Raw genomic sequence first — 25,350 nt, 5'->3', positions numbered from 1 at the left:
TCCTGGAAAAACTGTTTGCTTCCAAGGTTGGGTTTTAACAGTGTATCATGAATAATTTAAAGTCCATTTCTTAGCCATAAGTTACATGGTCACATTTTTATGTTTTCATTTTGTCTCCATAACTAATTTAAGAGTCTCTTAAAATATCCAAACAGCAATTTCTGGTGAGTCTGGTTTGACTTTTGGATTTCCTAAATAGTTCCCCAAACCAAAAAAAAAAGGCAATTTAACTACATACTGAGATTTGTTTTGCCCACACACAGTATAGCATTTAAGTGAAAGGCAACTGTAAAGGCAACATCTTAAGTTTTTCTGAACTTCCCAAATTTAGGAAGCAGGATGTGTGTTTGGACACTCTCATCTCTGCAGATTTGCCATATTCTTACTGGCGCTTTAAGAGAAGTGTGGCAAAGCCTCTCTGAGCCACTTAACGCCATTTCTCTACGCTGCCTATGTAGTCATTGGTGCCATTGCTGGTGTTGCTATCGCTCTGCTCTTGACCTGGGGTCTGCTTCGGACCCTCTCGGTTCTCTGTCTGACTTGAGCTCTGCGTCAGATTCTGAAGCAGATTCTGAGTCAGATTCTGATGATTGGGATTCTGACTCTGATTCTGGCTCTGACCCTGACCTTGACTCTGGAAATGAGTCTGAAGGAACCTTCCCTTCAGAAATTTGCGTTGTTCCTGACGCTTCCGCCTGGCCTCCTGATGCTCCTTCTGCCTCATAAACTGATACCTTTGCAAAAAGAGGTCTTTCGCATAGCTGTACAATTCCATATCCAGAAAATTCAGGCCCTCAATACGCTTTTGAATTTCCTCATTGATCTCTACACTTGAGGCCCTAGTGGTATTATACTGGGTAAATGGTGAAATAAAGTTCATATTGAAGGTTTTCTCAAACAGATACTGGGTCTTCCGCTGAAACTCAGTGAGGCCGAAGAATGCCATGTGCTTCAGATTCGATTTGGCACTTTCCAGAAGGACCTTGTTTCTTTGCTTTTCAGGCATGACAGACAGGTTGTAGCAGCCTACTAGGGTCAGGTCAGAGAGCATGCGCACCTGGCGGTTGTTGGCTAGATTATAGGGACAGTCCATGAACTCTTTGAGGGGACAGCCAGACCAGTCATCGCCAGTGTAGCAACTGGGCAGCTCCTCGGAGGTTGGGGGCCTTCCATCGCAAACATGCAGGGATGCTTTCCATGTCGCCCCTCTCTGGACATGCCTCCACTCGCTCAGGTAGCGGGACACCGGGTCTCGGAGGATGGTGATGTAGTGGAAGTTCCTATGGATGAAGCACAAAGACCAGAAGTCAGGGGTGTGGGCGACGCAGACGCAGTCAGGGAGGTCCATGACTGGTAAGGAAGGCAAGCGGGGATGATGGGTATCTGGTGGCATTGCTCCTGAGAACTGTGCTGTGGACCCTCTCATTGTCCCACTAGTCTGGCCAGATAGCGACTTCTTTCACTCAATTTGCTGACACAGCAGCTAACACAGGTAGGAAAAAGTTAGGCCCAGGGTACATAGGCTCTGTCATTCTTCATTCCACCCTTCCCCTTTCCTTCTTGTTCTCCTCCTCTAGTCAATGACAAAATTCTCCCAAAGGCCTCATTGGGGAAGTGGGCCACCATTTTATTTCACACTCCCCACCCCAAAACTCTCATCAACTGATCATGAAATGGAGACTTGGTGGAGGCAAGTGGTTTACAGAAGTGAAATGGAGTTGATAAGTGAGTTCAAATTCTAATCTTTCTTACTAAATATATAGACGCATTTTTTTCCACTATCCAGTCTAATCTAGATATCTTATTAGAAAACAAAAACTCAGATGAAAGAGTGCCTGCTATGAAGCTTCTGGTTCTGGCTGCATAACATCACAGCTCATACATTATGGGAGTGGAACGTAGAGATAGGCAGAGCAGCCCAGGGCCTCGAGAAATAAACATTGTGGTTAGTCACCGACTGAAATAGACATAGTAGCTGCCAACGGCATATATCTAAGCTACTACCTTGGTTTTCAGCATTTACTCATATTACTCAGAATACTCCTAGCATAGGAGAGTTAACCCTATCAGCCCCAAAATGCTCCTTTTCTTTACCCACTGAAAGGACACCTGGATTGATGATGAGTGTGGAGGCTTTGCTGTGTGGCTATCTTTTCTTCCGAGCTGCAGACTGATAAAGTTCTATGCCCAAACAGTGGACGTGCAAACATTTTAACCCCACACCCCACATACTCACTCACATACACAGTGGGCACACACACCAGAAACGTTGAGGTATATGATGTGATCAGGCACATTCAAGGAGAGAAATCACCCTGAAGTTATGTTTTTAATAAGAAATATGCTTCCACTCAGGTACAGCAGATGAAGGATGAGGTCATGGAATAGGATACTGGGAAAGGAAAACAACCATCATCATTAAGCATCAGCATTTAGCTTCTTCAACAAAGGAAACTCGGGGGCTGGCTCGCAACTTGTCTGCATTCTATTCATTGCCATTTGCTATGGATTGAATTGCGTCTCCCCAAAAGATCTGCTGAAGTCCTACCCTCTGATGCTTGTGAACATGAGCTTGTTTGGAAATAGGGTCTTCGGAGATGTGAGCAGTTAGGTTAACATGAGGTCATACTGGAGTAGGGTAGGTCTAATCCTATATGGTGTCCTTATCAAAGGGAAGATACATGGAGACAGGGAGACAGAGGAGGGCTATCATGTGACGCTGCAGCTGCAAGCCAAGGGATGTCTGGAGCTATCAGGGCCCAGGAGAGAGGCATAGAACAGCTTCTCTCTCAGAGTCTCAGAAGGAATCAACATGGCTGACATCCTGATCTCGGATTCCCAGCCGCTAGACCTTTGAGACAGTAAATTTCTGTCCTTTAAGGCTACCCACTTTGTGGTGTTTTGTTGTGGCAGCTCTAGGAGACTAAGACCCCATCTGAGGAAGTGGAGGTCCAATACACATGCACGTGAAGTCAGAGAGAATCTACGTAACCAGCTGCATGAGTCTGTCGGCTAATGTCCTCTGGGAAAGCATTTCTTGCAAGTCTTGGGCTTTCAGTAACTCAGGCACACTGGGATAGAAATGTCTCTATTCTGTGCATGGTGTCCCTTTGCCTGGCATGACCTTCCCTCTACTCGGACTGGCAAATTCTACTCATCCTTCAAGTTCTGGTTCAAGTGCCTCTCTTCTTTAAACAGTCTCCCCAAACAACTTGCTGCCAGCCATCACTTCTTCCTCCATGTCACCACAGCACTTCCACACTTGGCCTTGGTTAAGACACTATTGATACGGAACTGTAATCACTTGTTTGCATTTTCTCTTAAACGCTTGTTATTTTTTAATAGTGATTTGGGTGAAAGTTTACAGCACTTAACCCTTATGTTTTACAGGACGGAGGCTCTGTCTCATTGTTTTAGAACTCTCATCCCATGCATTCGGCTTCATACCTCAGCCTTTACACCTGGCACAGAGCAGAAGCTCAACAACTGCTCTCGCTGCTTATTCAATGAACTCTTCTGAGGGCCAGGAAAGAGGGAGTTGAGACCTGGGAAGGTCATGCTCCATTATATACATATATACGTATTACACAGTATTTCAAGTGCTATGAAAAAGATCACAGCAATGTTGTTGCATTGTGTTTTTTAATAGCCTTATATATTTTTTTTTCTGGAGTAAATAAGCATTGGGCACAGGAGAAGCATCTGGAAGTGAGGATGGAGAGGGTCCAAGGCCACCTTCACCTATTTCACGTCTTTTCCTAGGACCTAACCTTGCTGATGTCACTAATTTTCATCTCTGTAAAAACCCATTGCCAAAGAGTAGCAACTTTTGTTCCCTTCTAGCCTTTATCAACAAAGGTGCCTATTAGACCAGTGGGCTCCCTCCTTCTACTCCTAGTTGTGGTATTCATTCATTCATTCAGTACATATTTATTGAGCCTTTATGCTAGGCCTGAGGTGATAGTGTAGTGGCAATTAGTCTGATTATTTGGGAAAAAAGAAATTCATTAAGTTCAGTGACACATTTGGATTAACCTTTCAACCAGTTTTTCCAGGCATGAATTGTACTGGAGGCTGCTGGGTGTTTTAAACTCACATTATGGAGTCACCTTCATGCTTAACTGACAGGCCTCACCTAATTTATCCCCCTCGTTTAAGCCTGCAGTGACATCTTCTGGTAAATCCCAGAGAGCACCGCAGTTCAAGTCTGAGGTTTCCCTTCCTCAAATCTTGTCCTTGTCTTTCAGAGCAGACAGATCCCAACCAGCAGGTCAGGGTCAGGATCAATGTTGTGTAAGCACCACTCCCATATGGAGAGAGAGGAGGCAGAGACAGCCCTTCAGAGAGTCTCCAGTGTTAGGGATATGTGAACCCAGTACACCTTCAATCTGAAAGGAGCTCTGGTGGCATAGTGCCTAAGTCATTTGATTGCTAACCAGAAGGCTGGTGATTCAAACCCACCAGCCACTCCTTGGAAGGAAGACTGGGAAATCTACTTCCATAGAGATACTGCCTTGGAAACCCAAGGACAGACTGCTAGAGTCAAATCGACTCATAGTGCCCATATGACAAGGGAGGTTTGGTGCGGGCAGCCCCGGTCTCCATGCTGTGGTGATCATCAGTGTAAACAGAGAAATCAGAGGGGCCTGCACACACATGCCCTGGGTGTCACAGTCTGCAGTCAACTACTAACCTAAAGTTTGATGACTCGAGCCCACCCAGTGGCGCCACAGAAGAAAGGTCTGGCAATCTGCTCCCATAAAGATTACAGCCAAGAAAACGCTATGGACCACAGTTCTACTCTAACACATGGGGTCGTCATGAGTTGGAATTGACTGAACATCAATAGCTATTTTGTGAGTGTGTGTGCGTTCACACACACACACACACAACTACCCTAGATACTAAGGTGACAAATGCTCTGAGGACTCAGTAATTGACCCCCTTCTTCCAGGGAATATAGTCCCGGGGGCCCACACTGCCTTAACTGGAAGCATGATGCTGCTTGAAAAAATGATCCCATGGGAGAAAAGGAAGACCTGCTGACAGGAAGGTTTCTGGGAGTGTCTAGTGGCCTCCCAAATTGCGTCGTACGTTGGTGGTGGGAGGGAGGGTAAAGATAGCACCTTAGAGGTTTTGTTGAGCAAAGGATCCTAGATGCCCAGGATTCTGAGAGGAGGGTTGCTAGGAAAATGTCACAGAAGTGGTCTTTTCACCCAAAACAACTAAGGATACGAAAGCCCAACCTGATGGGCTCATAGTTCGGGTGGCAAGTAGGCACAGAGACATGGGTGGCTCTCTGTCAGTGGTCAGTTCAGTGCAGTGCAAGCCTTGCCTACTCTCAGTATCTAGTGTGTGCTAGGCAGTGAGACAGGTACTGGGCATACAGACAGGGATAAGACACGGGGACCTAAGGAGAGCATCCCTATTATAATGAGTTATTAATAACTGGAACAAGTACAAGTTACAAAGAAAGCACTTGCCACCCATTCTTAGCCTAAAGATATGGGAAGGGGTCTTGTAGCTGTATCTTGAAAAACAAGTAAGAATTAGACAGGAAGAGAGGGAAGAAGTCTGAGGCAGGAGGATCAGCACGAGCAAAGGCATGGAGGCATCTACGTGTCTGTTGTGTACGGGGGAAGTGCATTGGAAAAGTCTGAGTGGGGAATAACGGCACTGACTGGGCAGTGGCGAGGACTGAGGATGGAGAGGGAGCCAGGACCTGGCCACAGACGGTGTCAGATGCCATGTTAAGAATTTAGACTTTATCCTGAGGCAACAGAAAGGCCACTGAAGGGTTTTAAGCAGGGGAGTGACATGATGAAATATGTGCCTCAGAAAGATCACCTTTGCAAGGAGTGTGGAGATGGAGTTTGGGAAAATGAGGTAAGAGGCTACTGCAGAAGATGAGACAAAAGACCAGGAGGGGCGGACTAGAGAAATATTTTTTAATAAACTAGTTGCTGAAGAGTCTACTCTGACTCAAGATAACCCCATATGTGTCAGGGCAGAACTGTGCTCCATGCAGTTTTCTCTTTTTCTTTCTTTTGTTGTTGTTGAGAATATATACAGCAAAACATACACCAATTTCAGTTTCTCCATGTACCATTCAGTGATACTGATGACATTTTTCGAGTTGGGCCACCCTTCTCAAGCCCCCTTTTCTGAACTGTTTCTCCCCCATTAACATAAACTCACTGCCCCCTAAGCTTCTCATCTAATCCCTTGGGTTACTGTTGTCAATTTGATCCCATATTATAGTTCTTAGGAGCTCTGGTGGTGCAGTGCCTAAGGCACTTGACTGCTAACCAGGAGGTTGGCAGTTCAAACCCACCAACTGTTCTGCAGAAGGAAGATGGGACAATGTACTTGTGTAAAAGACTACTGCCTTGGAAACCCAATGGGAATCATTATGAATCAGAATCAACTCGATGGCAGTGGGTTCAATTTAGATAGTTTTCAAAAGACTATAATACTCAAGGCAGACCTTTTTTTACTAGCTGAGCTAAACTACTGTTTGGTTTTAAGCAGATTTCAGGGGATATTTTTGGTTTAAGGTTTAAAGATGATCTCAGGGCAATAGTTCCAAGGTTTCATCCAGCCTCCATGGCTCCAGAAAGTCTGGATTCCATGAGATGTTGAAATTGTTCTGCACTCTCTCCCCACTCCCCTTTTGATCAGGATTGTTCCACAGAATCTTTGATCAAGATGTTCAGAAATGGTAGACAGGCACCATCCAGTTCTTCTGGTCTCATGGCAAAGGAGGCGGTTGTTCGTGGAGGCAGTTAGCCACATCTTCCATCTCCTTCTCTTGTTCCTAATGCCTTTTTCTTCTCATGCCTCCATGGGGTCTTCAGTGGCTGATTTTTCAGAAATAGATCACCGGGCTCTTCTTCTGAGGTGCCTCTGAGGGGATCTGATCCTCCAGTCTTCTGGTTAGCAGTTGAGTGGTTAACTGTTTACACTACCCAGGGACTCCAGGGAAATACTTAGTTGGGAGAATTAACAAGACTTGGTGACAAAATGAATGGTGGGGAGAGGGAAGAGGAGGAGGGGGAGGAGGAGGAACTAGGTATGCCTCTCAGGTTTCCGGAGGAAATTTTGAGTTGTCCACGGGACATCTAAGTGAAGACTTCTGGTAGGGAGCAGAATGAACAGACTTAGCCCTCAGAGAGCCGTCTGGGCTTAAGACAAAGCTGTGGGAGTTATCAGCAGTAAATGGCAGTTCCGCACCATGCGGGTGTAGTTCAGGGCCTATGTTTGCTTCCACGACATAGTTTCTGACGCAGGTTTCACCCACTATCCAAAAGCAGAATCCTTTCATAGGAGAAGCAATCACCATTACTTTTTATGAGAAAAACTGTTGTGCTTTCCCAGATCCAAATAATAACCTACCAAAATATACTGAATAACACATAAAACCTCAAATGCCACTAACATACAGGGTTCACAGACACAGTTCAAAGCTATGGCAGCTTGATGCTGAGAAGCTAAGTGTAGTTCCTGGGGACGGAGCTTGGTGACACCACTCTTGCAGCTCCAGGTATATGCTGCCTTTTTAATGGCTCGCTGCAAAACAAAGGCTGAATGCTAGTTTCACCTTTTGTCTTTTTTTCTGAAAAGTGAAAATCCTCTTTGGTTAGCAAAAACGGGTACTAATGGAGGTCTTCTGGAAAAGCAAAGTGGTGTCAAGCGAACTTTTGAAAAGCAGGGGGTACCTGTATTTGAAAACAGTATTTATACTCCCTCCCTCAGGCTTCTCTCCTTTATGCTAAATATGCTTTTCAACTAATCTCTACAGTGCTGCTCGCTTCTGAATGTATTCCACTTTATTGAGCACAGGCCCTCCAGTCATGGTCTGACAAGTAACAAGAAGGGACAGTCTAGCACCTCCCTCCTTCTAGACACCACTTCTCTTAAGGCAGCCTCTGATCACATCAGCCTTTTTGGCAGCCAGATGACATCACTGATCCACAGTCAACTAGATCTTCTATTCATTCACACACGTGTCATTTGGAGCCAAGCCTACTTTGTCCTCGACTGATGCCGTTTATGTAGCTGTTTAATTTCTTCTTGTTAGAGTGAGCCTAAGCCTGTCAAAACACGTCTGCATTCTGAGTCTATCCTCCAGTAACTCCACTATACCTTTGTGTTCCTATTAGCTGTGTCCATATCAGGGCAGTGATCAAAACGGAACAAGAGGCAGGTGACAGCAGGCCTGTGGTAGCTCTGGAAGCCTCCTTCAGGCTGACACAAATCCAAAGGGTGCTGATGAATATACTCATTTAATTTTAAATAATTGAGCCAAACTCAGCCACAAGAAAATCACACTCACATTTCAGCCTGTTGCGGTCAGTAGTAATTGGGCAGAAATATCTTGTGACCAAATGTGACACTTAATTAAGATGACCAGGTGTTGAATCTTTAAATTGGAGTCATGACTGTCCACCAGTTACCTGGGTTCATTTAATGGCTCGCTGTTTTGATAGCCATAGTGCCTTGAGAGGTACAACACGGTGAAAGGCTCGCTGCCCTCCATAAGTCTAGGCCATCTTTTACCTGTCACTAATAAGCATGTGTGGAAACAACAATCTCAAGGAAAGAGCTGCCCAAGAAAGAAGCCCAGGGGTCATCCTTGACTTCTCTCTTTCTTACTTTGTGGTAGATATCGTGCCAGGCCCTGAGGGGCTTACAGCAAAAAATGATAGGTGGACATCTAAACATTCCCTGAGTACTTTTGATTCTAGCTCTTACTAGCTCTTCATCCCTTCCGCTACTGTGCAGGTTCAGGCCATCAACACTTCTCAACTGGATCACTGCAGCAGGTTCTCAATCCACCTCCCTGCCTCCAGTCTCCCGGCCTTTCCACACCTCCCCATGACACACAGCTCACCTGTCAGTCTCTAAGTAAGACTTCTCAATGACTCCCTATCAACTATGACACAAAGGCCAACCATCTCCACATGCTCGACACAAGTTTGTGGGGCCCAGTCACCACCTTTCTCTCCAGCCTTATCTCTAGCAAGGTACCTCTATACTAGTTGTTTCCCCTAGGGGACATGTGGCAATAGCTAGAGACATTTTGGGGTGTTACCAGTTGGGGAAGGTCCTACTGGCATCTAGCAGGTAGAAGCCAAGGACACTGCTAAACATCCTACAGTCCCATAGGGCAACTCTTCACAACAAAGAATTGTCCAGCCCCAAATGTCAATAGTGCCAAGGAGGAGGAATCCTGACCTACACTCTATGCTCCAGATATACAAAAATGCTCTTCACTTCCCAAATGGGCCCGAGGCAATGGTCCTACAGGGCCCCTGCCTTTGCAGCTTACCTGCCTCCTTCACAACTCAACTCAAAGACTGTCTCTTCCATGCAACCTTCTTGACCTCCCTGGCAGAGTTAAGCTTCCCCTGGAGTATTCATTACAACGTGCTGTGATTGCTGTCTGCCTCCCCCCATCGGACTGTGAGCTCGGGGAGTGCGGGGTCCACAGATCATTTATTGCTGTAAGCCCCTCAGTGCCTGGCACGATGTCTGACATAAAGTAAGGGATTCATAGAAGACTGTTGAGTGAATGTCTGAGGTACAAGCGTCTGAACTTAGGAAGAGTTAACAGGAAAATGCTCAACTTAGCCTTCTACAAGGAAAAGCCACTAGATGTCACTATTAAATAACAGATAAACCATTTTATCCTGTGGTGGACCATTTTTAGGCTATCTAGCTATGTTTCACTAGTGGGAAGTTTAAGGATATTAAAAATAAATGGATAAAAACAAGGGCTTTTTTTAAAAAATTTCTATCTCAATAGGCTATCCTGAAATAAGTCAAAGAATCCTAGACTGGTCAGAGCAAGACAAAACCTTCGAGAAAGCAAGTCACCTAAGTTAAACCTTTCCTTTTTACAGAGGGATAAACTGAGGCCCTGATTGTGGCAAAGACATGCCCACAAGTCACCAATAAGTTGCCAATAACCCTCAGGAATCAGTCTAAGTGCAAGGAATGTCACTGGGCTGACGACCTATATTTTTAGGAGACCCTGTCTTTGTATATGGAGCTCTGGTCCTCGGAAGATTAGGCAATCTACTTCCCTAGAGATACCACCTCAGAAACCTAAGGAGGGGTCGCTATGAGTAGAATTGACTCGGTGGCAGTGAGTTTTTTTTTTTTTTTTTGGCTTTGGACAAGGTGCTCTGGTGGTGTAGTGGTTAAGGTATTTGGCTGCAAACCAAAAGTTTGTTGGTTCGAACCCACCAGCTGCTCCACAGAAGAAAGATGAGGAAGTCTGCTTCTGCAAAAATTTACAGTCTTGGAAATCCAATGGGGGTGCTGTGAGTCGGAATCCACTCAATGACAGTGGGTTTTTGGTTTTGGTCTTTTTGTGTTAATTACCAAGAATAGGATAGCACAAAAAGGGTAGCACAAAAAATCAGGCTTCAAAGAGTTCAGGAGCTCTCATGAAGTAGAAGCATTGGGCTGCTGAGAGCGAGCACTTCCTCCCACAGATTGCATAGCCAGGACCTCCTGGGGTTGGGCTCACTTCGTGCCTGGCACTTATCCATGAACTCCCAACAATCCCAGGAAGCAGACATTATCATTCCCATCCTGAAGACAGAGAAACTGAGACTCAGAGAGATATGCCACGCAGCAAGTGAATAGGGGTGATCACATCTGTGACTGATTCTCTCTGGTTCCACATCATGGATTTTTCCCATCCTACTGCTGGGACACAAGTTCAGGTCTTCTGACTCTATGAACAAACTGAAGAAGTGGTTCTCAAAGTGTGGTCCCGGAACTCGCAGCATCAGCAGTGCTTAGGAACTTGCTAGGAATACAAATTCCCAGGCCCATCTACTGAATCAGAAACGCAGGGTTCAGGACTGGCAATCGGTGTTTGAGTAAGCCCTTTGGGGGATTCTGATGCCTGTGCACACTCCAGCTTGAGACCTGCTGTTCCAGGCATGTGATCTCAGAGATCAGAATTTGGTCTGAGATCCCAGGAGGTGCCCAGAGTGTGGGCCACCCAAATGCATGCCAGAGCTCCCTGTGCTTCTTGGAGAAACCCCGGGGATGCTCGCTGCTGTCCAGGGAACTTTATCGGAACAAAGTTATGAGGTTCATACTGTAAACATTTACTTTCTTTTGAGGTCACTGGCTCATGAAAGGTCACAATAAGGTTTTTCCTGTACTACTCAAAGGGGCAATAAATATCAAAGGCATTTTTTTTAAAAGAAAGAAGGCTAGCAAAACTGTACAAGTTAAGGTCATAGCAGTGATCAATAAAAAGTTAATTTAAGAAAGGAAACAAATTCTTAGCTCAAATCAATAGAAGTGAACATTTTATTACATCTGTAGTTTTGTATTATTATTATTATTTTTTTAAAGTTCAGCCTTTGTACATTTTGTTGCTGGGGTAACAGTGAGAGGCAGAAAAATAAGAACTGAGGTTGGGGGTCCTAAGTAAATGCAGCAGACTGTAGGAGTTGAATATGACATTTTTGAGTCATATAGTACTGAAAGTCTATTCTCCCTCCTCAACGAATGTTGTCTAAACCAACTGCATGGATTCTTCCATTGCATACAAATGACTGGATCAAAGCAAGGAGGATGCCTTTCAGATCAAATGACATTAATATGTGCACATAGACTCAATAAAAGTATGGTTCATTGAATCAAAGGCAAATATGCCTCCACTGGGTTTGGATCCCTCAAGCCCGGAAGTTGTTATTTTAAGTGATTTTCTTGTGTGGCTCATATACTGGCAGTCCCCAAAAAGGAGTTTCATAAACACTGTGATCCTCAGTTGCAGCAGTCTCATAAAAGAAGTCTGGTGGACACTAATTTGGATGTGTTGTCATGGGTACATTTGGCTTATGTGCTCTTGTGTGCCACTAAGTTCACTGCAACTCACAGCAACCCTATAGGACAGAGTAGAAGCTGCCCCACAGGGTTTTGTGGGCTGTAATATTTATGGAAACAGATCACCAGGTCTTTCTTCCTTAGAGCCACTGGGTGGGTTTGAACCATCAACCTTTCCATTAGCAGCCAAGTGCTTAACCGTTGCACAATCAGGACTCCTTGTGTCTTACCTAGTGAGAAGAATGAACCATCACATTCACGTAGAACCTGGGTTACAAAGCACATGACTGAATGAATCAAGTCAAGGATTTGACTGGAAAGAGTCAGTGAACGAGTCAAGGATTTCATCTCATTGTGTTTACCATATTGGAAAGACCTCAACGATCTGGCCCCTGAAGCTCTCCCTTTCTCCTTTCAAGTTGATGCTGTGGGCAATCCACAAGAGATGGAAATGGGACCAACTCTCGGAAGCCCACTGGTCATTAAGACAATCAAGATGTTCATGGATTCTTGCAAAGGATGGACTAGATTCAGCCTGCCATACCCATGCTGGGCAGAGCATCTACTGGACAAAACATCAGCACCACAGTTCCTTCACCCACCAAACTAGCTAGTCAGCCCTCCTTGCAGGGGAGCTCTGCTGTTCTGCACACCTTACCTGAAGGAATGGTTCTGTGTATATAAACTAACACTTTAATTAATACCTTAATTAATTGGCTTATTTTTTCCTCTGGTTAACTGAATCTTAACCTATCTCTGTGCATCATAGTGAACCAGTCAACAGAGCAGAAATTAACTTTTGTTAAACAGGATGATTTTTGATGCAATTCTCCTCATTCTCTTAAAGGTAGGAAAATGATTTTTTTTTCCTTAGATAAAAAGGAAAAAAATGATTTCTATGTCTATAAATTCAATCCAAGGTAGAATTCTTCACCACACAGGAAGTCCTGGTGATATTTACTTCTTCTTCTTCTTCTTCTTCTTCTTCTCTCTCTCTCTCTTTTTTTTTTTTTTTTGGTTTGTTTTTTAAAAGAAATCTAGCTCTCCTTCTTCCCAACGCCCAGTAGGCTCCAAAGTATATAAATCTCAGGACTTTTTCAAACAGTGAGAAAGCTGAGTTCTTAACAAGATGTGCAACTCCAAACTTTATGACCCATAGTCACCAGCCTTTACCCAGAGTTCACTTAATTGCATGGCATCATGGAAATATTTGCAGTGTACACGCTCCCCCAACCCCATAAATTTTTACATTCTGAATTATTTTGTGCATTTTGGTTCACTGACACTCAGTATGTTTTTGAGGTAGAAGAACATTTTTTTAAAAACTCTTCAGTGTGTAGATGAGGGTAGCTAGGGCTCCATGAAGAGATGGGATGTTCCCAAGTCACAGACTCATGGAGACTTGCTCTCCCACTAATTAACCAACCCAGGCTTCCTGACTTTCCTTCCAGAGTCCCCTCTCTCCACACATTGTACTTCTCGGTTTACTCAGTGTTTCTGTGTGGCATTATCCTGTCAAACTGCTATCCCCTCAGTGATAGGGGTTGCTTGTTTTCCCTTCCCCAACTCTGAAACAAGAGTAAGTAAAGGTGAAGAATGGTAAGCTCCAACTTCTGGGGGACCAGAGGAAGCTGAGGAAATTTCTAAGTGCCACCACTTCTTCATATAGTCCAGTTTCTTGGATTATTTGCTCATCATACAGATTGTGTATGTATGGTGAATGAATACAACCCTGACGTACTCCCTTCTTGATTTTAAACCATGCAGTATCTCCTTGTTCTGTTCGAATGACAGCCTCCTGGTCTATGTACAGGTTCCTCATGAACACAATAAGTGTTATGGAATACCTATTCTTTGCAATGCTATCTATAATTTGTTATGATCCGCACAGTCAAATGTCTTTACGTAGTCAATAAAACACAGGTAAACATCTTTCTGGTATTCTCTGCTTTCAGCCAAGATCCATCTGACATCAGCAATGATGTCCCTCACTCCACGTCCTCTTCTGAATCCAACTTGAATTTCTGGAAGTTCTCCGTCAATATACTGCTACAACCGTAGTTGAATTATCTTCAGCAAAATTTTACTTGCGTGTGATATTAATGATATGGTTTGATAATTTCCTCATTCTGTTGGATAACCTTTCTTTGGAAGGGGCACAAATATCGATTTCTTCCAGTCAGTTGGCCAGGTAGCTGTCTTCCAAATTTCTTGGCATAACTGAGTGAGTACCTCCAGCGCTGCATCCATTTGTTGAAAGATCTCAATGGGCATTCCGTCAGTTGCTGGAGCCTTGTTTTTCTCCAATTCCTGCACTGCAGCTTGGACTTATATTTCAATACCATCAGTTTTTGATCATACGCTGCCTCCTGAAATGGTTGAACATTGACCAATTCTTTCTGGTACGATGACACTGTACATTCCTTCCCTCTTCTTTTGATGCTTTCTGTATCATTCAATATTTTGCCCATAGAATCCTTCAATATTGTGACTCAAGGCTTGAATTCTTCTTCAGTTCTTTCAGCTGGAGAAATGTCCAGTGTGTTCTTCCCTTTTGGTTTTCTAACTCCAAGTCTTTGGACATTTCATTATAATATTTGACTTTGTCTTCGCAAGCCACCCTTTGGTTTTCTAACTCAAAATCTTTGCACATTTCATTATAATACTTTCTATATATTGCGTTAAATAATAAATTGTTAAAATTAGTTTCCTTTGTATCTTTTTATCTTTCTCATGTGGCTACTAGAAAATTGAAGGAGCTCATGTAGTACAGTGGATAAAGCATTAGCTTAGCAGTTCAAACCCACCAGCTGCTCTGCAGGAGAAACATGAGGCAGTCTGCTTCTGTAAATATTTACAGCATTGGAAACCCTATGGGACAGTTCTACACTGTCCTATAGGGTCCCTATGAGTTGGAATTGACTCAATAGCAGTGGGTTTGGGTTTCTTGCTTTTTTTTTTTTTTTCCGTACTAGAAACTTTTAAATTAACTACATGGTTTGCATTGTATTTCTATTGGACTATGCTGCTGTAGATCTGGACTAAGTGGGTTCAAATTTCAGCTCTGGCAGTTATGAGCTGTGTCAGCTTGGGCTTATAACTAAACCTCTCTGTGCTTCAATTTTTCTCACTTAAATAGTGGGCAAAACCATAGGGTTGTTATGATGATAAAATGAAGTCCTAGTTTAAAGGTGGAGGCAGTAGAATGTGATGGGCAGTGGAAGGAAGGGCCGAATCCATGGCTTTTGTGGGCCCATTTAAGAACCTGAAGGATGGGACCTGAGCATGGTTGAGCTGAGGGTTTGCATCGGGGTGCAGTTGGTGACCATTTTAGCTCAAGTTTCCCATTCCACGGATGAAGAAACCAGACAGGCAGCTTGCTTGCCATCTCCAGACTGTGAGAAATCCAGAGACACATGTAGTCATTTCTCTGGGGACCTACACAAAGACAAGGAGTCAAGTAACGAGGATTTTTTACATGGTAGGCAATCAATAAATATTACTTCAGGTCATTCAGAGCAGGCGTCCTACTTGTTCACCTGGGTTTGCTGTGCAGGTCCTGTCTGGGAATCAAGCATCTGAGTGTGTTGTGGAGAAATTGTTAGTGGAAACCCAGTCAGGATACATGCCTATACTCAGATGTGTACTATTTTCCAGAGCAGCACAGGGGCATTTTTCTGCCCTAAATGAAGGCTATGCGTTCTGGTGGCATAGTGGTTAAAGCATTCAGCTGCTAACCTAAAGTTCGGCAGTTTGAACCCACCAGCTGCTCTATGGGAGAAAGATGAGGCAGTCTGCTTGTGTAAAGATTTACAGCCTTGGAAACCCTGTGGGGCAGTTCTACTCTGTCCTAAAAGGTCACTGTGAGTTGGAATTGAGTTAACAGCAGAGGGTTTGGTCTGGAAATGCAGGCTGCTCCTCTGGAGCCTGGGTTGATTTTAATGAGCTCTAATATTGTTTTAAGGTGCTGAGACAGATGAAGTGCAAACCCTGGCTTTTGTGGGGGAAGCAATCTTGTGAACCATTTAAACTGTAAAGAATTGGAACCATTCAGAATTGCAAGGGCTGGCAGGGGCATGCCTTTTTTCCTCTGGGAGAGATTTTTCTTCAGGTATTTGGGCTGCAAAAGGCAAAATTATAGTGCCTAAGGCACTTGGCTGCTAACCAGAAGGCTGGCGGTTCAAACTCACCAGCCACTCCTCGGAAGGAAGGTTGGGCAATCTACTTCCGTAGTGATACCGCCTCAGAAACCCAAGGAGGGGTAGCTATGAGTCGGGTCCGACTCTATGGCACATAACAACAACAACAATATGGCTGTGCTGCATGTGTGTGGGAAAAAAGCATGATACGCAGTAGCAGGTGCAGGCTTCTTTCTTTATAATGATAACATGAGGAATGAAAAAAATAAGTCAACTCCCCACACCACTCCCTACCTAAAAAAGAAACTGATGTCACACTGGAGTGAGTACAGGGAGGGGCACTGAAGAGACAAAGATCCTGCTGGAATGCATGGATTTATTTAGTTTTATTCTATTGTGGTTTGGGTAGAAGTTTACAGAGCACATTAGTTTCCCATTCAACAATTTATACACATTTTGTCTCATGACATTGGTTGCAATTCCCTGATGTAACAGCATTCTTCCCACTTCTTCCCTGGGTTCCTTGTTTCCATTCCTCCTCCCTTCCTATCCCTTCCTGCCTTCTGATCTTCCTTCCAGGGCAAAGGCTGCCCTTGTGATCATACAAGGTTGTAAGGAGCACACACCTCTGGTGTTACTGTTCACCTTTATAGGCCTGTGTATGGTTTAGATGAAAGTTGAGCCACAGGGGTGAACTTGAAGGGTGTTTAAGGGTCACAGTCTAAGGGTCACTAGTCTCTATCAGACCAGTAAGCCTGCTCTTTTTTTATGATTTTGAATTTTGATGAAACCTAGGATTTAATTTGGAGGCTATGCTAGTACTAAAGCTCACAAGGGTTCTGTATGTTCTCTGTGTCACAGGCTTCTATTTCATGGCATTGATAAGAGCCTTTGAACAATCCTGTTTCCCCTTTAAAGCAAAAAGCGGGCCCACCCTGGCATGAGTGGTGTAGCACTAGGGAGCCATAGAGTCAAGAGCCCTCACTGTCCCCTCCCCAGTCACAGGATGCTTCTCCAGGTCACCATTTCACATCACACTGTAATGTCCTGAATCCTAGACAAAACATAGTTTGGTAGCCATCCAAAATGTGACAGGACGTGAAGGTGCATAGTATGTGAAATTAGCTATGTGTGCTGTGCACTGGAAGACATGACTCCAGTGTGTTTGGTGAGAGCATAAATATCCCCCACTTTTTGACAGGGGATAAACTTAAAAAAAATTAATGGCAATTTACAAGGTCCACTACATAAAAAATAGGACCCTATTTGACTGATAAGAGGCAAGGTTATCTTCTAAGTCAGGGTGGGGAGGAGTTTACTGATGGGGCACCTGAGAGTGCTCCCTACCTCACTCCATGCATAGACCGAGCTCTCAGCTGCTCTCTAGATGGGTGAGAGCCATGTCCCATGTATGCAAACTGGCCCACCTGCTGAAAGGCAAGGCTCCTGTGAAGGGGACAGATGCTGGCTTACCCACAGGTGATGACAACATACCATATTTGCAGCATTTGACTGCTAACCAGAAGGCTGGCAGTTCAAACCCACCAGCCACTCCTTGGAAGGAAGACTGGGCAATCTACTTCCATAGAGATACCACTTAGGAAATCCAAGGAAGGGTCACTATGAGTCAGATTCGACTCAATGGCAGGGAGTTTAGTTTTTTGTTTGGTTTTGGTTTTTGGTTTTAGTAGGGCTGGCAGGTCCCTCAGAGGTCACCTGGCTCAATTTATTTTACCCACAACACCACCAAGGCCCAAAGATGAAGATCAGGGAATTGTCTAGGGTCATAAGTCAGTTTGTATCTGGGCCAGGATCTGAAAGCAAGTCTCTGCCTCACTCAGTTTTCCAAATATCATGGTCAGACTAAATAACCAAATCAAACTCACTGCTGTCGAGTCAGATCTGACTCATACCAACCCCTCCTTAGATTTCCGAGGCAGTATCACTATGGAAGTAGACTTCCCAACCTTCCTTCTGAGGAGCGGCTGATCATGGTCAAGGTTACCCACAAAGTTGAATTAGCTTTTGGAGAAGGCAGCATCTCTGGGAGAAGCCCATTTATTCTCCACTACTCGATTTGAAACCCATAAAGAAGAACTAAATGTCAATGCTCAGACTAAGAGAGATGTCTAAGACTGACTTTCCAACTGAAAGCAAATGCTGGAGGGCAGTACCACCCTCGGAATCTTCCATTGATCACTCACTCTGAAGACAAGTCGATGGGAAGTCAGATTCACTGACATACTGTTTGAGTCACCCACACAGCTTTCCCTCTGGCTTGCCTTTCCTCACTGGAACTAAGGCTAATTCTCAGAGATAGTGACCCACACCAAGTTGAAATTTAAAGTCTCAAGTGCTTACTCTAAATGACATCCACCCTTCCACAATGGCTTTTCCAGAAAGGTCATCTGAAGAAGATCCACTGATATCAGTAAGGGCAGACGGAGGGTGGAAGGAATAAGAGCTGGTTAATTATAGTCAGAGTGGTGCAAATGGTTAATATGCTCAGCTGCTAACCTGAAGGTCGATGGTTCAAGTCCACCAAGAGGTGGCTCAGAAGAAAAGCCTGGCATTCTACTTTGAAAGAATCAGCCGTTGAAAACCTCCCAGAGCCCTGGTCTACCCTGACACACCTGGTGTCACCACGAGTTGACGTCAATTGTTTTAATGACAATCAGAACTTTCAGGGGTTCTTCACCATTTCTATATCTTTAGCTCCTCACAGAATCCCATGAGGTATACAGGATAAGAAATAGAAGTCCCCTTTTACAGATGAGGAAACTGAGCCTCAAAGAGATGACATGACTTGCCCACGATTTCAGAGCTAGTAGTGGATCTAAGACCAGAGCCCAGGTCTCCTACCTTCCAATTCAGTGCTTTCCCCACTACTCTCTATTGCACATTAAGTCCCAAAGGGATATCTGGAAAGTCCATTTCTCTTATCTCGTCTGGCCAACTAGGCTGTCTGCTGCTTGAGAACCAAGAGTACTCCGCATGCCTCAGATCTCTCAGCACAGGGCCCAGCACCCCACTAGAACTCAGACTGGTGAGTTGATTGATGGAACAGCTACTCTGAGGCCTTAGAATTACCTAGGATGCTTCCTTTGGGGCTTTTCCTTTCCCGCTGCACATCAGCTCCTCTCAGCTTATTCACCTCCAGTCAGAAGGCAAGGGCGTTATCCTCCAATGCACACAAGGCCTCTTACTCTCAGTATTACCCTGCCTCTGACTTGTTGCAGCTCCTCGGGCCCCAGTGTTGGCATCTCCTCAGTCAGGAGACTGGCGCCCACATAATACAACCTGGAACGGTGAAGAAACCTCCTTTCCCCAAACACTTCCCCACTGAGGCCTGACATTCCACCTTTACTCTTTCTTTTGTCCTTGATGGTGGCCAGAAAAGGAGCATTAGTGGCACACTGGTTAAGCACTCTGCTGCTACCCAAAACATTGGTGGTTTGAACCCATGAGCCCCTCCATGGGAAAAATATGTGAGAGTCTGCTTCTGTAAAAATTTAAAAATGCAAAAAACCAACCCATTGCTGTGGAGTTGATTCTGACTGACAATGACCCTATAGGACGGAATAGAAATTCCCCATAAGGTTTCCAAGGTTGTCAATCTTTACAAAAGCAGACTGGCACATTTTTCTTCTCTAGAGTGCTTGGTGGGTTGGAACCACTGACCTTTTGGTTAGCAGCTGAGCACTTTAACCACTGCACTACCAGAACTCCTTATAGCCTTGGAAACCCTACGGGGGCAGTTCTGCTCTGTTGTATAGGGTCACTATGAGTCAGAATCCACTTGATGGCAACGGTTTTTTTGGGTGGTCAGAGACCTTGTCCTGCGATCTCTGTACCCCTTGTCCTACATCTCATCCTTCCTCCAGCCTTTCCGCACTGACCTTTCCTGACTTCAGCTGCTCAAACTCTTTGATCTAGAAGATAAGTATTAGATATACTAATTTCACCAAAGTGTCATGTACTTAGCACCACCAGAAGGACTTGCAGAGGCATCTCCTGAGGGGTGATACTGATCCCTCTTCACTTATGGTGAAACTTCAGATGACAGTAGGGATAATTCTATGGGTCAGGGGGTGTTGCTTAGGCCCAGAAATCAGGGCCTGTAGGTGACTGGCTGCTGCAATAGTCCTCACCAGGAAGCCCATTCCTTTCTGCTCAAACAAAGCACAGGAATTTCAAATGAGGCTATTTGGTGACAGTTTCGATCAACCTTTTTTTTTTTTTTTTTTTCCTTTTCAGAAGCATGAATCAATCATGAACACACTAAGTTAAAACAAGATTTGATTTCCCCAGAGCTATTCTGGAAGTCCTGTTGTTTCCGTACCCCACCTCCTTCCATTTAACATTCATGAGTTAAGGTGTTACCAGAAATGTGTGCAGGGAGAACACATCGACCTTCACCTTCTCTGTGGCTGAAAGAATGTGTTGACAGTTGAAATATGGGCAGGTACACTCTGGAGAGGCTGGTGTTGCTATACTTCCATGTACCAATAATCACAGTTCAGAGGACAAGCGAGTGACTTTTGAGGGTCTTAAATAATTACAAATATTTCTATTGCTCAGTTCATTTTTATCATTGAGAGAACAATGATGCCAAATCTTTCTGACACTGTAACACCCTATCCCACTCTTACTTCTCTCCTTCTAAAAAGTTCTCTGTGGCAAAGGTTGTTTAACAAAGGCAATTACTGTCTCTCTTATCAGATCCTCCAAATATGCTTCTGAGATAGATTGACCAAGTCCATTTCGGAGACACAGATATTAACACACAGAGTGATGAAATGTCACACAGCTAGTAAGTGATCAAGTCATGTGTATCTTCAACCTTTGTCTCATTGTGCCTTCTCTGGTTACCCTAAGCCACTTTGCTCATGTTATTTTAAAACGGAAGGAACTTGTATGCAGCAGTACAGAGCTAACAGGACATGCAACCAGGGCCAGCTTTGTGGAGTGGCATGATTTCAGGGGTGCTGGGAAAGCACACCACCCACTTAGACTTGGCCGGGAAACCACTATGTATGATTTATTCATTTTGTTTAAGGATCTGAGGATAGGGACAGAGGGTTATAACCCTTTAAGAATTACTAGTCATTTAGATGGGGGAGGGGGACTAAATGACTTCTAAGATAGTCCTCTGATGGTTTTAAAATCAGATCCTGCAGCAGGGGAGGCTGTGGGGCATGCATAGAGACAGGCACTGAGCTTTGGGCAAGGAAAAGGAGGCTGAGAAGGACAGCTGCGGACACCAAAGGCAAACTTGGCTGCCTTAGAATTTTGCTGGGGCTAAGGACCTGTCAAGGAGCCCTGGTGGTACAATGGTGAAGTGCTCAGCTGCTAACTGAAAGGTCAGCAGTTTGAGCCAAACAGTGGCTCCACAGGAAAAAAGACTTGGCAATCTGCTCCCAGAAAGATTTCAGCCATGGTAACCCCATGGGGCAGTTCTATTCTGTCCCACAGGGTCACTGTGAGATGGATTCAGTTCAACAGCACACAACCACATAACTACAAATGGCCCTTTCAGAACCCACCTGGGTGGCATACATGGTTAAATGCTTGGCTACTAACCAAAAGATCGGCTGTTCAAACCCACCCAGAGGTGCCTTGAAAGAAAGGCCTGGCAGTCTACGTCCAAAAATTCAGCCACTGCAAACCGCTATGGAGTGCAGTTCTATTCTGACACACATGGGATCGCCATGAGTCGACATCAACTTGACAGCAATGGGTTTGGGTTTCGGCAAAGACCAGTCAGGAATCTTTGGGTAAAAAGTAAATTGTGGTGGCAAAGATATGAAGGGCAAAGCACAAAGCTTTGCAGACAAAATCAGCGGATTGGCCTGTGGTTGAATAGTGCCCACAATTAAGTTACTGTTCCAGGCTTATTTGCTGCCCTATCACTAGTGCCCTGAACGATGGCTCCCACATTCTGAGCAAACCAAGCTCCTCTCTGGGAATCACACTGCAGATCCATGCTTTTTCTGTGCCTCTCCTTACGCAGTTCTCTCCAGTCACAACCCTGCATGTCCTTCTCTATCTGGCTGCCCACAGCACTGCCTTCTCGAGACCGTCTTCCTCCTGCTTATCTCCAGGTGAAGCAGTCATGCTTTCCTCTGAACCTCCAGAATGACTTGTCTGGACTTGTTTCATTGCTGTTGTCACTGGGTACCACTGAGTTGATTCCAACTCATAGTGACTCTATAGGACAGAGTAGAACTGCCCCCATAGGGCTTGCTAGGCTGTAATCTTCACAGGAGCAGATCACTAGATCTTTCTCTTAAGGAGCCGCTGAGTAGGTTGGAATCGCCAACTTTAGATTAGCAGCCAAATAAATGCTTAGCCACTGCATAACACCAGGGCTCTTGGACTTCCTTTAGGGACCCTGAATGTCCAATTTCTGTGATAAGTGCTCATGTCTAAGTCTTTTCTTCCCTTTAAGGTTGGAAGCATCCTTATATCTCCTCTCCTCTTTCCCCACTGACCTAGCTGGCCCAAAGTCTTGAGAAATAGCCACTGATAAATGCGTGGTAGTTAAGAGCTCAGTCTCTGGAGTGGGAAAGCTCTGGAAGCAAGGCTCAGCTCTGCCACTTACTAGTTGTGTGCCCTTGGGCAAATTATCCAACCGAACTTTCGTTTTCCTCCTCTGTAAACACACACTTCAGAGTTGTGGGTTTTCAATGAGATGACCCAATGCTTAGCATGGCGCAGGGCACATGGCACACATCCCACAATTAGTCACTATTCATATAATTTTTCCCTTAATGAAATCTGCAGTCCTGTTAGGCTCCTTTATCACTAACCCAACAGAGCCATGATCCCTGAAGCAAAGGGAGTCACATTAGGAGGCTCTTGGACAAGGGTCTGTTAAAAGCCCAGACTCACACTGTGTTTACAGCACCATTTACCTGATCAAAATGCAGGGAAGGATGGGAACCGGTTCCACTCGAATATGCTGTTTCTGTGGCCCACACGCTGACTGCTGCCAAAGCCTGCACTCCCTGAGCAGCAGTTTGTAGAGATGGAATAGCGGTAGTTTTTCATTTTCCAGCGTCCACTCACCCTTCCAAGAATCTCAATGCCTCATTGATTCATAATACACTGCATAAAGATTTCATTTTTCCTGCCCACAGTGATACATTATGGAGGCAATCTGTTTTGCCACTGAAAAGTTTGCTTAGTAGAAAAATTTGGAGTTTTGACATTCAGGAAATTACAGTCATCTGTAAAACACGATTGATATGCCAAGGCTAACATTTTCATTGCACTCACGGAGCCAGAATAACTATGATAAAATATGTGTTACCCCACACATGTTTCAGGATCTTTTAAGGAAACAGTTAGCTGGGAGTAGCTCCTCCCAGGGCTCCAGGACTGCAATGGCTACGCTGTTTAGTTGTTTGCCATTCACAAGGACACCTCCTTGGACCAAATCAAGACTCAGGCTTGAAGACAAAGTCATGATCCAACACATCTCTGACTTGGCCCTGGGCTGGAGGCTGCAGCTATGTTTTCCCACGCCACCAAGTTAAAGCCATCCCGTTGTGGAACTGTTAACCAGCCAGAAAAGGTAGAGATCTAGGTTAGGCAGGACTAGAAGCTGAAGTCTTACAAAAGGCAAAATAGACTGTTAATAGATCCACCTACGATTTCAACCTGCTCTATTTTCACGCCCAAGCATTTCTTTGTCTCTTTCTGGGTGCACTTTTCACTGTTAAAAGGCATCAGAAGCCCAAGTCACTGGAGCTACCCATTTGATTTCTAGACATTTGATTTCTGAATGAATTCTAAGGACAAAAATTGAGCTTGGGAGTTGCGTGAGCTTTATGGCCATGTTGATGGAGCTGTGCGTTCAGGGCCAGCCTCGGCCAGGTTACAGGCAGTTCCCATATGGTCTTCATGAATGGTGACCCATGGAAAATACACATGCAGACTGGGTGTTTTCTGGAGTAAAGGGACAGGCACCACAGCCCTTGACAGTGGCAGTGGCTTAGAGTGACCCCTACCTGACCCTGGGTCAGCTTCTTCAGGTAATGAGAAAAGCTATTCTCACAGAGCATGTGGGGAAGTCTGGCTCATCTGACTCAAGCAGTCTTTAAAGGCCTCAGAGGAGACCCTGCGTGCATTCAAACGTGAACAAGAGCAAGTGTTCATTGATCCTGTACCATGATTCCAAGTGGTGAGCATGTATTAACTCATTTCATTACATCAACTCATGTCATTGAAACCACTCTGTGAGGCAGGTACTAGTATTATCATCCTCATTGTACAGATGAAGAAACTGAGGCACAGAGAGGTTGAGCAATTGTCCCACAGTCACACAGCTAGGTATAGCTGGTAATCCAAGGCCCAAGAGGCTGGCTGTAAAGCTCATGCTCTTCACCTCTGTGCTATACTGCCTTGCCTAAAAAAAAAAAAAAAAAAAAAATTTTTCGCCCTCTCTTGTCATACATGCTACCTGGATTCTTCAAGTGTCCATTTCCCCGTAGGAAGAAGGGATTCACTGTTGTTCTCCAGAGGCTGCTGGAAAAACTTCACTCTTTCCCTGGCCACTTTAGTTTCTTGCAGCCAATGACGTAGCTGGATCGACTTCCTGACAGTGATTACACAGATGCCAGAAGGATAAGGCCAGAGCAAAGGGTGGGCGGAGATATAGACTGGCCAAAGGCCACGCCCACCTAGGAGTGTTCAAGCCCTCTGGTGAACCAGAGGACCAGTGATTTCTCAGAGGGGTATTGAGGATCCACTTGCTCCCCACCAGGCTTCAGTTTGGGCGGTATCCACATTCAGCGCGCCTGGGATCCCATAGCTCCCTGCTGGTCCTGATTTGGCAACGGATTGAAGGAAATCGAGAGACAGGGGAGCCAAGAAGACTCATCAGAGGCACAGAAGGAGGGGAAGTAGAGGCTGGAGGGGCAGAGAAGATGGAGGGGAAGAAAGAGCAGGCAGGGAGTCAGGAAAGGAAATAAAGGATGAAGGAAGATTCGAGGAAAGCACAGGGAAGGAGGAGAAAGAAGAATGAAAAGGAAGAGGTGACCACACGTGGCCTGAAGCGAGGCTGTGGAGGAGGCTAAGAGGGAAGGGAGCCTGAGAGGAAGAGCAGGGAGATGCTTCCTTCCCTCCTCCCTTCTGTGCAGCCAAACCCTGCCCCCAGGGGCTTTCACCTCCTTTAGCAGCCTTCCCTGACCTCTTGTTGGGAGGCACCGAAATGTTCTTACATTATATGGGGCTTCAAGGACATGGGCTTGCTCTTCTCCTTCTCTGAACCTCCCTTCCACGTGCTATTTCTTTGTGTCTCTGGTAGCGTAGTGGCTAAGACACTTGCCTGCTAACCAGACGGCTGGCG

General features: G+C 45.0%; 1 protein-coding gene across 1 annotated transcript in view; it reads right to left on the bottom strand.

Annotated features, from left to right (window-relative positions):
* Positions 1 to 427: 427 nt before the first annotated feature.
* The window catches only part of HS6ST2 (heparan sulfate 6-O-sulfotransferase 2), a 397,496-nt gene continuing 372,573 nt past the window's right edge, over positions 428 to 25,350 (bottom strand). Inside the window, exon 5 of the mRNA XM_007950728.2 lies at positions 428 to 1,280. Within this exon, the coding sequence (XP_007948919.1) occupies positions 428 to 1,280 (853 nt within the window). The remainder of the gene's footprint in view (positions 1,281 to 25,350) is intronic.

This window comes from Orycteropus afer, unplaced genomic scaffold, assembly GCF_000298275.1.
Source record: "Orycteropus afer afer isolate SDZICR_OR568_19922 unplaced genomic scaffold, OryAfe1.0 scaffold00287, whole genome shotgun sequence".
In the NCBI taxonomy this organism is placed as follows: Eukaryota; Metazoa; Chordata; class Mammalia; order Tubulidentata; family Orycteropodidae; genus Orycteropus; species Orycteropus afer.
Note: the sequence above shows the minus strand (reverse complement) of the source record. Positions and strands in the feature narration are given on the sequence as shown.